At 40.7% G+C, this 16,893-nt stretch overlaps 1 protein-coding gene across 1 annotated transcript in view; it reads right to left on the bottom strand.

Annotated features, from left to right (window-relative positions):
• Positions 1 to 16,893, bottom strand: part of Htt (huntingtin) — a 153,146-nt gene that overhangs the window by 57,856 nt on the left and 78,397 nt on the right. The window contains exons 29-35 of the mRNA XM_057772523.1: positions 16,204 to 16,314; positions 10,468 to 10,545; positions 9,365 to 9,588; positions 8,040 to 8,118; positions 7,745 to 7,906; positions 3,535 to 3,590; positions 2,319 to 2,467 (exon numbers count right to left, since the gene is read on the bottom strand). Coding sequence (XP_057628506.1) covers positions 2,319 to 2,467; positions 3,535 to 3,590; positions 7,745 to 7,906; positions 8,040 to 8,118; positions 9,365 to 9,588; positions 10,468 to 10,545; positions 16,204 to 16,314 — 859 coding nt within the window. The remainder of the gene's footprint in view (positions 1 to 2,318; positions 2,468 to 3,534; positions 3,591 to 7,744; positions 7,907 to 8,039; positions 8,119 to 9,364; positions 9,589 to 10,467; positions 10,546 to 16,203; positions 16,315 to 16,893) is intronic.

The following is a 16,893-nucleotide window of genomic DNA, read 5'->3' as shown; positions in this document are numbered from 1 at the left end:
TTAAAAAACATTTTTTTATGTGTATCGGTGTTACCTGAATGTATGTTTGTGTAGCACATGTATTCAGTGCCTTGAGAAAGCCAGAACAAAGTGTCTGATCTCCTGGAACTGGACTTACAGATAGTTGTGAACCACTATGTGGGGTACTTGAAACTAATTCCAAGAGCAGCCAGTATTCTTAACTGCCGAGTCATCTCTCTAGTTCCTAATATTTACTTTACTATTTGTTTTTCAACAAATATATACAAGTGTCCTCAGAAGCCAGAAAAAGGTATCTGATCCCCTAGAATTAGACATTGTAAATCACCATATGGGTGCTTGGAACTGAACCCAAGTCTTTTGAAAGTCATCTCTCCCACTTCAGTCTGTGTATTTGACTGTAATCAACTAAACCATCTATCAGCATTTCACGGTCTGTGCTTAGATGGAGCATGAGAGGCAAAGTTGATAGTTTATGAAGACCGAGAGGGCCTATCAATGCCTCTGGTCAGTTTAGGCTCCCCTGTAGAGGTTAGGTGGAGTTTGCAAAGTTCTTAGAATGTACCTATACCAAAGCTCAGAAGCTTCTAGACGAGCAGTTCTCAACCTGTGGGTCTCAATCGCTTGGAGGGGGGCATTGAATGGTCCTTTCATAGGGGTTGCTTATCAAATATCCTGCATATCAGATATTTACGTTACAATTCATATCAATAGCAACATTATAGTTATGAAGTAGTAACTAAAATAATTTTATGGTTAGGGGTCACCACAACATGAAGAACTGTATTAAAGGGTCACTCAGAAGGTTAAGAGGCACTGCTCTAAACTCTTAGCAAAGGAGTAGGGAGAATCCAACAGGGAAAGGCTGGAAGACTGGAGTTAAAAGTTCTAAGGAAGAATCGCGACACATTCTTTTTGGTCATTGCTACTGATGTACAAGTTAGGACTTAGCTGAACAGCCCAGGCTGGCCGCAACTCATGGTCATCCTGCCTCCACCTCAGGAAGGCCATTAACAGAGGCATACACCATCATACAGCTACAGAACATTCTTAAAATACACACCACACCTACTTTATCAGCTAAAGGGGGAAAGCTAAGTGGCTAACCATTAGCTATGGTTCATACTTAAGCTTCAGCAAAATAATCAGGCAGCCGTGGCATCAACTTGAAGTGCAGGGGTTAAAAACCAATGTGCAAAGAAAACTTTAGCTTCCCCATAGTTTTAATTGATTAGCCTTTTACTTTCATGCAGCATGCTTACAAAATATAGTTGGATATAAAATTCAAAGTGTGGTTTATTAAACATTGAATAGCTTATCTTCTAAAATATAATGTAGCAAAACAGAAAACCCCAAGGTTTTGTTTTCCCCAAGGAAATGTCCAACTACAACACCAAAACCAGTAAAAAAGAAATCAGAATTTATAGCTAGGTTTGGTGGCATACACCTTTAATTCCATTACTTAGGAGGCAGAGGCAAGCAGATCTTTGCGAGTTCAAGGCCACCCTGATCTACAGAGTGAGTTCCAGGACAGCCAGGACTGTTACGTAGAGAAACCCTGCATCAAAAGAACAAACAAACAAACAAACAAAAAAAAAAAAAGGAAGGAAGGAAGGAAGGAAGGAAGGAAGGAAGGAAGGAAGGAAGGAAGGAAGGAAGGAAGGAAGGACGGACGGATTCAGAATTTGAGTTGTGAATGCAGGTTTTGAGTAGCATGCACGAAGTCCTGGGTTCAATCCCTACACCTTACAAACTGGGAATAGTAATCATGCCTATAATCCCAGCACTCAGGAGGTAGAAGGAGAATCAGGAGTTCTAGGTCATTCTGGGTTTCATAGTGAGTTCAAGTCAGCATGGGATACATGAGAACTTGTATCAAAAAAAAAAAATTAAAATTTGACTTGACAAGCTAGATTTAAAATTCTTCTAGGTCTAGAGGTGTGATCAAAATTAAAGTACTTTGCTCATGTAAGGCCCCAGATTTGAGCCTATGCTCTCCCTCTGAAAAAGAACAAAGCAAATACAAATGACAAAATTAAAATTTTGTTTCATAAACAGAGATATTTATCAGAATCTATCTGTATTTTAATCATGTCACTATTTTTATATTTTCACTTTTTTATATATTTCACAATATTTTTATCTCCCTCAAGTAGTTTACAAATTTTTATGAATAAGTAATGTGCTTTTTTTCCCTTCTCAAACATCTCTAACCTATGTGCAGCATGCATGAGCCCCCATACATGTACACAGACAGCACATGCAGTGCAGAGCTGTGGTTCAGTTAAAAGTGGGTAGAGGTGAGACCAAGGACAACAAGCAAACATGTATCCCATTACCATGTGTAACAGCCTTCCTTCCACTGGCCATGATGCCATCACATAGCTGGATGATTTTAGGAATTCCAATGATCTGTTTTGAATGGTAGCGCTCATAAGACAGTAAAACCAGGAAGAAAAATATATTTGGAATAATTGCCTCTGATTCCCTAGAAACAAAAACACTCATTTAGACATTTCTTTTTAAAAACTAAGATAAGTGATATGCATACACAGCATAACATGGGTCAAGATTCAACCTCAGGAGAAAGTACCAAGGTAAAGCAGATTCTACAACCTCATTTAACCCCACCCACACCACCGGGTTTCCTGCCTCTGCTCACGGGGACAGTCTAATGGTTAGGAGAGTGAAGCTCCAGCAGGAGAGGCACCTTAAACATTGGCCAGCAAGTAAGATCGTCCTAGCACTTCATTTTTTTCCCTCTCTTAAAGAAATTCAGACACCAAGGGGAGGAAAATGTTCCCTGATCAAAACAACAGAGTCAGGGTGTCATAATCAGAACAAGACCTGGGTCTCTAAATCTCGGGGACTCTCACAACACTCTCCAGTGCTGTGCTTTACAAACTACTTATTAAGAACTGTAATTTTCCAAAAATTACAAATCTGTTACATGTACTGCTAGATTATTAAAGCTTTAATGTATAGCAAGGAAAAATGCAGTCAATATAACTAAAGTTTATAATCACTTCCTTTACTAAATCATGGCCTAAAATTGTTCCCTCTAAAGTTAGGGAACAGGGTTCCACTAGGTAAGAAGACGCCACTTAGTGACCTGTCACAATAAACATACACTCTGAATGTTAAATGAGAACACACTAATAAACAGATACACAACTGTTTCTTTTTTCTTTTTTTTTTCTTTTTTCTTTTTTTTTTTTTGTTTTTTCGAGACAGGGTTTCTCTGTGGCTTTGGAGCCTGTTCTGGAACTAGCTCTGTAGACCAGGCTGGTCTCGAACTCACAGAGATCCGCCTGCCTCTGCCTCCCGAGTGCTGGGATTAAAGGCGTGCGCCACCATCGCCCGGCTTGCACAACTATTTCTAAGCACATCTTGAGAAATGTTTTCAGCAAGTGTTCAGCAGAGTAAAAGTGGAAAACATGTAAATCAGACTTCCATTGGATACCAGCAGCACTTGAAGCGCCTATGACTATACGGATCTAGGATTACACGTGTTAGATAACAAGGACAATAACTGAAGTAACTAAACAGTAGTACCTGAACTGGCCCACTTCAATGTACTCAAACTGCTTCAGCACAAAACCGATGAACACCTACATCAGGAAAAGAAAAGCTGCCATCAGTCACAGGCTTACAACATAAAAGCCAGGTACCTTTTTGGCTACTGATTTGTGAACTATTCGCAAGCGCATACACAGTAGGATTAGCTTGTTTATAATAACTTTCTCAAAGCTACTCTGAAGTCAGGTAGCTACAGAATACCTCCAGACATGCCTTCAGGAACTGGTCAGGGCAGACAGGTTGGTATAGGCCTGTAATCCCAGCAAAAGGGGAACTAAGGCCAGCAGATCAAAGTTTGAGGTCAGTCTCGGCTACATGATAGGACTCTGTCTCACAAAATAAAGTGACTAAATACAGAGATGAATCCTCACTGGGAAAATAATAAATTCCAGCTATTACTCATAATCACATCTGAAGACTGCTTCCAGAGAGTGGTGATCTAACAGCATGAGTCCTGTAGTGCATAATGCCTAGATGCTGTCTGTGACAGACACTAGAGGAGCCAGGAGGAAAAGCCAACCTTAGGAACAGAGACAGTATCTGGGCTGAAGAGCCGAACTATGTGACTCTCATTTTCTGTGAGATTTCATCACCCTAGAAGAAACTCCCACAGATGAACAACAGAACTTACAACCATTGCTTTGTAGTTCTGGGGCATGCATAGACATTCAGTAGATGCTTAGTAAATCAGTATCTGAACTGAGTTTGTGCCTCAGTTTTCTGCATTTATCCCTCTTCAGGACCCACTGATGAAAGTCACTAGAACCAACAGGAGGCCAGAGTTCATGGTAAGAAAAACAGACTATCACCAGTGGTTGGCTAGGAAGTTTTGCTGGTATGAGGCTCGGGCCCAGAATGAAGAACATACATTCAGACATGGGCACAGCACACAAAAATCTGGAAGTCCTGAGCATTTTCAATGTCATGTAACAGGCAGCAATTTTAGGAAGAAAAACAAAATACCTTTCTGTTTTAGAGGAAACTAGATAGAATAAGTACAGAAATTATCTGGCAAGACAGTCAAGTCTACCTAACATATCTACTAGTGAATTAATTTTCTATCTATGATGAATAGCTCAAATGGAGATGATTTTTACCTCTGCTGAGTAGGAAGTAGGAAAGTGAGAAGAGAGGTAGGCTGCAGTCTTACAGGTATTCTACCTAAGATGCATTCATCAGTGTTCTGGAGACTGCAATCCTATCTATCCTCCAGGTACAGCCCAAGCCTGTTTCTTCTACCGACCACATAGAGGACAACTGTAGAATAGGTTACCAGGGTATGGGAATGAAGGAAGCACACTATGGTGGCCTGAATAAGAAATTTCCTTCATAGGCTCAGATGTAAATGGTCCCCTGCTGATAGTGTCTGGGAGGTAAAGCCCTGCTGAAGAAAGTACATCACTGGGTACAGGCTTTGAAAGTTTATTGCTTCACCCTACTTCCAGTTCATTCTCTTTGCTTCTTGAATGTGGATGGAATGTGAGCTTTCAACTTCCTGTTCCAGATGTCTGTGGCCATACCAGCCTTTTTTATTTTGGATATTATGTGTTAAGGTTTTGCCTAAAGAAGACAGAAGGTGTCAGATTCCCCAGAACTGGAGTTACAAAAGAGTTCCTGCCACGTGGGTGCCAGGAAAAGAAATCTGGGTCTTTTAGAAGAGCAGCAAGTTCCCTTAACTGCTGAGCCATCTCTCCAGTTCTCACGATGGACTGACTCTAATCCCTCTGAAACTATAAGGCAAAATAAGTTTTCTCCCATATATTTCTTTTGGTCCAGTATTTTATATTAAAGCAGTAAAAAGTAACTAATTCAGAACTTCCTACAAAAGTGAGGTATTGTAAAGAACCCCACTGCTGTTTTTTGGAGGAATGTGGAAAGACTTTGGAACTCTTGAATAGGAAAGTGGTTGGTTACATACCGTAAGCAGAGCTTAATGGGCAGTTTTAGTAGAACTAGTAATAGTTCTAGTAGTGGCAAGGATAATGCAGAATGTTGAGAATAACGCCTGGCTCTTGAGGTTTCAGAAAGAAACAAGATCTTTATTATCCAATAGACTTGAGGTCATTACTGAGATATTTTAGTAAAGTATCTGCCTGTTTTTTGCTCATGTCCTAAGAAGTTGGTTGAGTCTAAATTAAAAAGTAATGGACTAACTTCTTTGATGAAGGAAATTTCAAAGACAACATAACATTGAGTCTATGGACTGGTTATTATGGATAACTCTTATGCACGTCTTGAGTGAAAAAGAACAAAAAGGGCAGAAATAAAAATATACAGTTTGGAGAGAAAAAGCACTAGCAAGCAATTAACATTGCTCCGTACTCCACATGTGTGCTGAAAGAGAAGCTGTAATTGCTAAAGAGATTAGTGCCATTAAGGAGAGGCTTCCTGGTCTGCATGGTAACAATGAGAAGGGTGCTATAAGGGCAACACCTCATCCAGCTAAGTTTCTAACTTGTGAAAGGAGACCACTGGGTGTTGCTGGCCCCTATAAATCAATTGTTTCAAACAAGAAAGTTGTTGCTAGTGTGGTCAAAGGGGCGGAAGTCCATACCAAACTGTTGGCCAAACTTGGCAGAGTTTTCCACGTGGAACTGGCTTTGGAGGCATGAAAAATCCAATAGCGAGAGGATCATAGATACTTCTGTGGTTTCAGACAACTGCCAAGGCCAGGCAACCATGAGGAAGAGGAGTCTTTGCAAGAGGCCCCAAGAGGCCATTCATGAAGCTATGAAAGTTAAAACCTGGAGTGTGGAGACACCAAGATGTTGCAGATGTCGGACATGCGTTATCTGCAAAGAGCTACATACACGGAGTGAAAGAACCCAAGAAAGAGAGAGATGTATGTGGTAACAGCAAAGTTCAAGGGGCTGAGCCATCTAAACCCTTAAAAACTCAAGAACAGAAGCATACATGGAGCTATAGGTTTTGATGTTTGCCCTACTGGGTTTTGGTATTACTTTGGTTAAGTATTTTTTGTGTCCCCATTCCTACATTTTGGAATGGGAATGTATATTCTACAGCACTGTAGATAAGAAATATGTAATTTGCTTTTGATTTTACAAATCAAAGGGTGGTATAATTAAGAAATTGCCTTCGGTCTCAAACAGGACTTTGGACTTTTAAACAGTGTTAAGACTGTAAGACTATGGGGGCTTTTGAAGTTGAACTAAATGCACTTGGTATTATGATATGACCATGACTCTATGAAGGCCAAGAATTCTCCCCAACTGGCACATCCTTGTAACTCACACAGAAAGAGTAGCCCAAAATCATAGCACAAAAATGATGGTCAATTTTTAACAACCTAAAGACAATTTCTTCTTGGAAAAGGCATGGAAATAAGGTTTCCCTGAAGAGAATTTGTATAGTAACTATGACTGGTGGGCAAGGCATGGTGGTACACTAAGTACAACTACTGCTGCCTAGAAAAATGGCAACCCCTCCCCCTGCAACCATCAACTGTCAATAGCTTTTCAGCTAGGGTAGGTCTCTGAGCCCCAGTCCCAGTCATGCTGGGGTGCTGACTGGTGTGATCTTGTGCAGGTGATCACAGCTGCAGTGAGTTTGTGACCTCAGCAGCTCTGTCATGTCCAGAGACAGCACTTCATAGCACCCTCCCTCCCTCTACTCCCTACCCTACTCATTCTGCAGTGTTCCCTGAACCTTAGAGGGGAGAAGGGGTTTGAAACAGATGTCCCGTTTAGAGCTGAGCACTCAGCATCCACTGCCCACTGAAAAAGGAAGCTTCTCTGATCAAAATAATAACCCATTTTTATTTTTATTTATTGTTTTTTGAGACAGGGTTTCTCTGTATAGCCCTGGCTATCCTGTAACTCACTCCGTATACCAGGCTGGCCTTAAACTCAGAGATCCACCTGCCTCTGCCTCCCAAGTGCTGGGATTAAAGACGAGCACCACCAGCACTAACTGAAGATCACCAATTTTTAATAAATATGAATTTTGCATAAATGCCATCCTACCAGAATAAATCTTAAATTATATCTTACAAATTAAAAAAAAAACCACCTTGTTTTGGAGTTGTGAGTAGGTATACAGATGTGGAAAACATACGGAAATTTCTAAAGCCTAACCCAACTGGAACATGGTACAGACTTGGGACAGCGTCTTTTCAGGGTAATTTGTATTCAGCTGGGTATGGTGATTATCAGACATAGAGACAAACCTGATCCGAATCCAGCAGACAGTAATTGACCCGCAGCTGAACCAGTTGTGCAAGCAAATCCAAAACCTGCTTCTGCAACTGTACAGATGTCGTGGTGGTGTACTGCTTCAGAGCTTTTATAACAAGAGGCTCAAATAATCTAATGTGATTGTGAATAGCATTCTATAGGAAAAAAAAATGAAAGAAACCATTGTTGCAATTAAAAGCTTCTGGCAACCAATCTAGAAAGTGCTGAGCTCCATTTGCATCCCTGTGGCATGACCCACATGACACCTCTAGCTGCAATGCCATTCACCTTATCTGCACGGTTCTTTGTGACGCTTGTGAGGTTTGTCTTCAGTTGGGCAGATACTTTCTGGAGTACATCAAACCACCTGCAAAATGACCAACCAAAAGCAGAAGCAACAAATACCTTTTAATAATCTCTTTTGTACTCAGCCATCCATCAGTTCAACTTCATGTTCAAATCATCAGAACACGTCAAAATGAGACTTGGAAAGGGCATTGGGTATAAGGGCTGCATATGCTTTAGATAACAGGACTCATCTGAGAGTGCAGCTGTGCAGCACGCACCTATGCTGTCCCTGCAGAAGTAGTTCAAACCCATGTTTGCTGTTACAGGAAACTCACTCCCCAGTCTACTCTCTAAGAGGGCTTAAAAGAAAGGTGAGAGCTGTCTGGAAGGTAAGTAATTTACATATATCATTTGGTTTTCTTGGAGGAAGACTGATGGAACCCACAAGTTCAACATCAGCCTAAGCAACATAGAGAGATACCCATGTCATAAAATGTTTGAAAAGACAGCAAAACAGGAACTATGGGTACAAACATAAGCATCAAGATAAAGCCCAGAATAGGAATATTTTCTTGATTCCAACATTGTCTGATCATCATAAAAAGGAAAGTAAGGATTCTACTACCATTACTACACAGAATAGCATCTCAAATTAGGGCTATAATGGGGCTCAGTGGTAAAATACATGACCAGCATATAAGGCCCTAAAGGAAGAAGGAAGGGTGGGCAGGACTTCCACATTCCTGGCATAAAAAAAATTAAAATAAATTCATGTAGAAATCAAAAATAACACACCCCAGACTTTTCTGTGACTTTCAATACCATTATACCATTTTGAAGGCAGGCTTTTGTGTCATAGAACAAACCACCACTGACACATGGCACCTTACTATAAAGAATGTCCATCATAGCCGGGCAGTGGTGGCGCACGCCTTTAATCCCAGCACTCGGGAGGCAGAGGCAGGCGGATCTCTGTGAGTTCGAGACCAGCCTGGTCTACAAGAGCTAGTTCCAGGACAGGCTCCAAAGCCACAGAGAAACCCTGTCTCAAAAAACCAAAAAAAAAGAATGTCTGTCATTCAAGAACACTTTCAAGTACCAAATGCTTTCAGTAGGTGAGGACACTATGTGATTCACTTCTAGTCCAGGGCAGGATTTGGAAGTTAGAAATCATGCTTCACAGGCAGCCAGCTTGGGTTCCTTCTCTCTAGCCTGCCACCTCTAGATGGCAGACTATAACATAGCTCAGCCAGCAGCCTTCAAGGCAGGGCTATACATTACTCATCTCTGCGTCATCAATGACAGATTTGCACCATAATTATTACCCCGAGGCATCATGTTCCTGCTCCGCCTGCACCATGTTCCTCAGGCTGGCATCAGCCAAGGCCTGCGTGAAGTGCGTGTATGGTGCCATGAAGCAGTAGTGATATAAGCCTGGCCTCACACTGGAAGAGCCAAGACGTTGTGCTCGGCATTGAGACTTGCTGGGGTTGGAAGCCAAGCCATCAAACTGTGAGGCCAAGTTTGTCCCAAAGAGAGTCTTCAATAGCTAGAATGAAAAAATTGAAACAACAATATTTTATATTGTTATAATATAATTTAATATAGATTTATGAATATGAGCAGAACAGGGCTATCTGTAATCCCAGCTGATGGACAGACGTTAGGATGGACACGACTGAAATGGTAAGTTGCAAGTTCCAGGTGAGCCTGGACAACTCCGTAAGATCATGTTTCAAAATTTAAAAAGTTTCAGTGACAGAGTACTTTCCTAGAATATTTAAAACCAGGTTCAATCCTCAGTACCACTAATAAAACGAAGAAAGGAAAACAAAACAAAAACAAAGTAAACACCCTTTAAGACTTTCCTTTCCGGGGCTGGTGAGATGGCTCAGTGGCTAAGAGCATTGCCTGCTCTTCCAAAGGTCCTGAGTTCAATTCCCAGCAACCACATGGTGGCTCACAACCATCTGTAAAGAGGTCTGGTGCCCTCTTCTGGCCTGCAGACGTGCACACAGACAGAATATTGTATACATAATAAATAAATATTTTAAAAAAAAAAAAAAAGACTTTCCTTTCCCAGTAGCAAATCCAGCAGGAATATATGATGGAAAGTTTTGTTGTGAATCCCTATACGTCTGAAGATTCCCACCATGTGGTGTCACTGTGCCAGGGATTCTCTATAATTCTTAGTGAAATGAACATTTTAGATACAGGTCCACTGGTATGAGGTAGCAAACACAGGCAAAGCAGTGAGGACCAGTGCTGCTTTTAATGCCCTCTGCCCCCTCACAGTCCCAATCACAGAGCAAGCAAGAGTGACACCCAACCCTTCCTAATATCACACAATAAGCACCAGCTTCTAAAACTGAACTAAGTTTTGTTGCTTCACCTGGAAGAGTTAGGTGAAGCAGGAAATAACACTCACCTGCTGAACACAGACAGTTGCCATCATCGGTTCTCGACTAAAACAGGATTTCAGGTATCCAAGGACCTCTTCAACACACTGAAAGGAAGAGTACAGCATTAAGTGACTCACAGGTGACCAATTACTGTTGCAAACTGGGAACAAGACAATCTCCATATAAATGGTATAAATGTTAGAGAAAGATAATCAGAGTAATATTTTAAATCAATCTCTTGTATCTACAATTATATTAAAATTGCTTTCTTGTACATTTATTCACCAAATCTGTCACTCAATCATTCAGTAACTAATCAAGTATCTATATCCATTCTGTTTTCAGGGCAGGCACTGAGAAATGTACAAAGGAGTCAAAAGTCTTGCATTTGTGGAGCCCTGAATGTAATCAGCTGAACAGAATGCTTAAGGCACTGTGAGAGTAACTGCCAGTGAGACTCACTGCAGCCTGCACACAATACTCAGTGTACCACCGAAATGATACTAGGTGCTACAAATATAAAGAATGCAATTGCTGGCCTTCTGGGAGCTCCAGAGTTGTAGGGAACCATATCACTAGCACAGACATCACAATGTAATATTGAGAGATTTCAATTTCTGCATTTACCCTCCTCGGCCTGAAATGACCCAAAATGTATTTTAAAGACTCCAGCTTTGACACCACATTCCTCAGACACAGGACATTAGGCCATAAATATTAGTGATCATGAAAGGTGAAACACTAGAAAGGCCCTAGGATGTTCCTAGATAAGGATCTTAAGAGTATTCCCAAGCTGTGATACAACAAGGGGACAGAAGCCAAGCTGGGGGATGGGGGTGTGAGTAGTGAGTCCAAAGACCCCAAGAACACTGCATCTCACAGGATATATAGTACCAAGAAGACAAGTCGTCCAGAGATCACTGAAGATCTTGGGAGGGAGTACTCCAAAGATAATAAAGAAGCTCCCAAGGATATGATATAGATATGAATAATTTGCATTGATATGGATTTTGCTTTAGTGATTTAAATTTGAGGTCAATTTTATTATATATATATATATATGTATGTATTTCTGATCTTGATTAAGGTATTGTGATTGTGTAGTTCACTTAAAAATGTAATGTATATAGGTTGTTAATGGATAATCATCAATAATAGTCAAGCTTGTAGTCATGTTAGTTAGATTTTCTAGATGTGCATAGATATATTTCAGATAAGCATTCTTTATATCTTTCAAAGGTTACAGAATATGGCATTTTAAATGTTTTAATAACTTAGGGCTTTTCAGGACAATGAGACACGTCTGCTCCTGGCAGCACCAATCTACTTCAAGAGGAAGATGGGCATCGAAGAGGCTCCTTATGGAGTTTGATAGCCATTTGGGCAAGAAACTGCTCTTGCCTGGACTGTTGCATAAACTGGACACAAAGAACCCGCAGAGAGAGGACTGCTGAACTTGCTTAAAGGTGAGATGATCTTTCAGGGTTCCTGATTCATGAAAGAGTCTGCGAGACATTCTGCAGGACACAGCAGATAGTGACTGAACTGCCTTTGAAATTTCCTGCTTCATGGAAATGTCTGCTGGAAACTATGGGCCTGAAGGCCGAAGATGGATGACCCAACGGTACAGAGGAACTTTGGGTGATTGTCCAGGCAGCGAGATGTCTCTGTGATTTCTAGAGTTTTGTAAGTTGCTTATTTCTTGTTTACTTAGGTAATATTTGTTGTAGTGTGAGCGTAGGAGCTGTGTCCCGCCACCCAGCTAGCTTTACCCAAAATAATTACAGGGAAACTGTATTTTTTTAAACACTGCCTGGCCCATTAGTTCCAGCCTCTTATTGGCTAGCTCTTACATATTGATCTAACCCATTTCTAATATTCTGTGTAGCACCACGAGCTGGCTTACCAGGAAAGATCTTAACCTGCGTCTGTCTGGAGTGAGAGAATCATGGCGACTGCCTGACTTGGCTTCTTTCTCCCAGCATTCTGTTCTGTTTACTTCGCCTATCTAAATTCTGCCCTATTAGGCCAAGCAGTTTTCGTTTAAACAGAAAAAAGGGAAATGATGTGGGAGTGATTTCTTTCTAATCTGTTGCCTTCATTGGTTAATTAATAAAGAAACTGCCTAGGCCCATTTGATAGGCCAACCCTTAGGTGGGTGGAGTAAACAGAACAGAATGCTGGGAGAAAGAAGCCGAGTCAGTGAGTCGCCATGATTCTCCCACTCCAGAAAGACGCAAGTTAAGATCTTTCCTGGTAAGCCACCTTGTGGTGTTACACAGATTATTAGAAATGGGTTAGATCAATATGTAAAAGCTAGCCAATAAGAGGCTGGAACTAGTGGGCCAAGCAGTGTTTAAAAGAATACAGTTTCCGTGTAATTATTTCGGGTATAAAGCTAGCCGTGCGGGCGGCCGGGTGCCAGGAACTTAGCCCACCGTTCTTAATACAACAAAAATTATATCCTTCTGGAGTCTTTGATGGAGTTGAAGAATAGATAGATAGTTATTGTTTTCCTTAGTTATGATAAAAGATAAAGTAGATATAAATATTGTAACTGAAGCTCCCAAAGCCAACGCCTGAGAAACAATCATCAAAAGAACTGAAGGAACAACACGGGACACTCACACAGGCTGGGAACAGTCTTACTCTCACCAGCAGACAAGGACTGGGTAAAATGTTCAGTTAGGTCTGACTTCCTTTAGGAGAAGAGAATAATGAACCCCAGTTCAGGTACCACAGCAACCCATCTGACAAATTGTAAAAGCAAGACCAGGAAGAACAGCTGGTTTCATGTAACAGCACTACATCCCATAAGATGGCTGAAGACAACAGAATAAAAAATACCCAGCATTTAACAGAAAAGTTCAAAATATCAGGCATCCAATCTAAGACTAGTAAGCAGGAAAGGAAACAGGAAAACTCGATCAATAACAAAAATAAACATAATCAATTAGCCAAAAACCTAGTACTGAGAAAATTTTAGTATGCATATGTGTGTGTGTGTGTGTAAATTTAGCAAAGTATATTAAATCAGTTATTAATTACAACTTTATAAAAAATGAAGGTCAGGCACAAATGGAGCAGCTATATTACGTACCCTTCCCAGGTTCAGGGCCCACCTCAGAAAAAGGACAGAAAAAGGTTATGAGAACCATGAGTCAAAGACGATCACACCAGTTAGCATTCCAATGGGAAGTGGAAAGAGGTTCATAAGCCCGACCCCTAGCTGAGGAGCTATAGACAGTTGATGGCTTCTGAAGGAAGGAGAATCTGTTTTCTTTAAGAGCATAGAGCCTGTTTGATTTGCCACATCCCAGTAGATAGCCTCACACTGAGAAGTATATGAACAATGCAAAGTGAAGTTGATGGATTCTTAAATTAAAAGTGGAGGACACAGGGAGGATAAAAAGGTGTAGGGGGGAATCCAAGAGGAGATAAAAGGGGCAGTTGGGACTAAAGATTATCAAAATACATTACATGATATTTTCAAAGAATTAACAAGAATATTTATTTAAAACAGTTAAATAGGAGTTCAGAGGTTAAAAGTACTTATTGAGGGACAGAATTGAGATCCCAGCACCCACATAACAAGCTGGGTAACCTGTGCACACCTATAACCCTAACTCTAAGCAGAGAAGAAATAAGACTGCTCAACTTTCTGGCTTCCAGCACAGCAGAAAAAAAATGGAGTGTCCAATTTAGAAAAAGACTCAGCCTCAAAGAAATAGATGGAGATGATGATAGAAGAGGACTTCCAACACTCTTTTGGCCTCCATGCGGCAGGTGCAGGCACACACACACACACATACACAAATGAATAAATATTTTTTAGGTTAAAAAAGACAGGATATTTAAGGAGATATAAATCAGATTTCTAGTGATAAAGACTTAATGAGGAAAGACACAATGGGTGGGATTTTATAGTAAAGCAGATGGGAAAGAAAATCTTAGAGAAACTATGAAAAAAAAAGTAGATAAAGTAATTAAAAACAAATAAACCTAAAAAGAGGACTGGAAATGCAGTTAAGAGTGAATACTGTCTTGCAAATAACCTGAAGGCTCCCAGCACCCACATTACATGGCTCACAAGCACCTACAACTCAGCTTCAGAGGTTCTGGTGTCCTTTTCTGAATTCTGCTAACACCTGCACTCACATGCACATACCCACACAGACACACATATATACACATGATTAAAAGTGAATATAGAAAAACAAAACCCAAATCCTGAAAAGAGTAACAATAAGGTAAGGGCAATTTTAAGCAACCAAATACAGGTTTTTAGAAGGTAATTAAAAGACCCTTAAGAGACAGGGTGAGGGAAAGGGTACAAAAATATTTCAGGAAATAGCTCAAAGTGGAAAACTACAAAGTCCCAGATCCAAGAAACTCAACAAATCAAAGGTACAAACAGAGCTAAAGGGAAAACCACATCAAGGCTCATCATAATAAAATCACTCAAAACTAGCACCAGCTAGGAGAAATCAGAGGAAAACACAACACAGATCAGTAAGGAGTTATGTGGGGAAAAGTGTATTATACATAATGCAAGCAAAACTCACACATAATACATTTCAGTTATGTAGAAAATTAGTGTGGAATAACAAGATCTACTTGTCAGTGGGAAATGAGAGCTATTTGTCAATGTCACGGAATTATGGCAGGGGCGTCTCATACTAGGAGGAAGGTAATAAGGTATATGAGACAATTCTCCTTGTTCATGTGTTTTTGATATGGGTGGTCTTTGAACTCCTGCCACAGTTTCCCAAGTATCAGCCTCTGGTGGGACTATAGGTATGTACCATTATATCTAACTTACCAGGTGTGACCACCAAAACCAACTTTCAAACTGATAAGAAGATCTGTTCACTAAACAAATGTTCGCTAAATGTTACTAGCTTCAGGCACTACTATAGGCAATGAAGAGACAAAATTGTAAAACAGTCTGTTACCTAATAGAATGGGTAAAAGGAAAAAAAAAACAAGTGGGATAGAAAAACAGGATTCAGAGTATCTATAATGGACTTCTACAGGCTTTTTTCCTTATCACCATTTCCTAAACAATACACTATATCAACTATGTACACAGTATTACACGTCATTTCTAGATAATTTAGTCTTTTGTGCAGATATGAGCAGGTTTTCAAAGTTTGATACCATTTCATACAAGGAATATTAGCATGATCAATTTTCGACATGTGTAGTTGGCAGGGCCTGGGACAACAACACTGTATTTCACTTGGAAATACAAGCTGAAAATGGCTGGTTGACTTAACCATGGAGTGTTCTAGAAATGAGATGTGTTGGTGGAGATCAAGCAAAAGCTTTAGCACTGGAAGGATGTAGGTATGAGCATACGGGCTGGAGAAAGACCACTATACTCAAAACTATAGTATATGAGCACAGATCTTTTACTTTCTGAGCTATGGATGGAGCCAGTTGGCACCCTTGCTAATTTGGTTTTGTCCCTTTCTGTTTAAAAAGGTCAAAGGAGAAAAAAAGGATCCTGTGAGCACATTTTTCAACACATTCTAGACTAAATGAGGTATAAGGAAAACCCTTAAATGAAAAAATGTGGTAATCAGACCTGACACACTGGTAACAGACCTAATAGAACTGCCTCCACACACTGCAGTACTGGGGAAAAAATGGGATGCAGTCTCCCCAGCTGCTGTACCTGTAAATGTGCCTACAACACATGACTAGGCATCATCTGAGGTACTCTGACCCAGGCCAAACGATAACAACCAGACACAAACCTTTCCAATGTCCTGCAGTGTTGCCAGCTCTAGAATCTGAGAGAGGACATCCAAGGCAGAGCGCAGGAATCCCCCAAACTTTTCAGTGCTGTTCTGAAGATCTAAGGTGACCTTGGCAAGGTGGAAGGAGAGAGCACACGGTTACTGGCACCACCGAAGTCTGGTTATCTACAACAAAGACACAAATGTTGTCTGCTGCGGGGAGATGCTTCTGCAATGCTGACCTATACTCTCACCATCGCAGGGGTGTCATTTCACATGTAGTCAAATCAGTCTTAGGGTGACTAAGATTCTAAACACTTTAGCTTAATTTAAGTATATATCAATTATCCTCTTTCTACAGACTCAGATGAGGGGAAGTGCTTCTGCAAAGAACCAGTAACAAAACATTACAACAAGAAAAAATCTGCCCGCTGAACTTGAACCTAACCACCTATGATATAAAAGAATCCTGGGCAAAGTCAGGAGCAAGATATGGAACAGGAAAATGAGAGTAGGTCTTAACAGCTTCCTGCTGAAAGACTACACTTCCCAGTTTCTCATGAGGACTACACAAGTCATTTCTGCCCTAATAAGAGGCTGCATCCCGCCGGGCGATGGTGGCGCACGCCTTTAATCCCAGCACTCGGGAGGCAGAGGCAGGCGGATCTCAGTGAGTTCGAGACCAGTCTGGTCTACAAGAGCTAGTTC

The sequence above is a fragment of the Chionomys nivalis genome, chromosome 6, assembly GCF_950005125.1.
Source record: "Chionomys nivalis chromosome 6, mChiNiv1.1, whole genome shotgun sequence".
In the NCBI taxonomy this organism is placed as follows: domain Eukaryota; kingdom Metazoa; phylum Chordata; class Mammalia; order Rodentia; family Cricetidae; genus Chionomys; species Chionomys nivalis.
The sequence above is the reverse complement of the archived record's forward strand: the minus strand, read 5'-3'. Positions and strand labels throughout refer to the sequence as shown.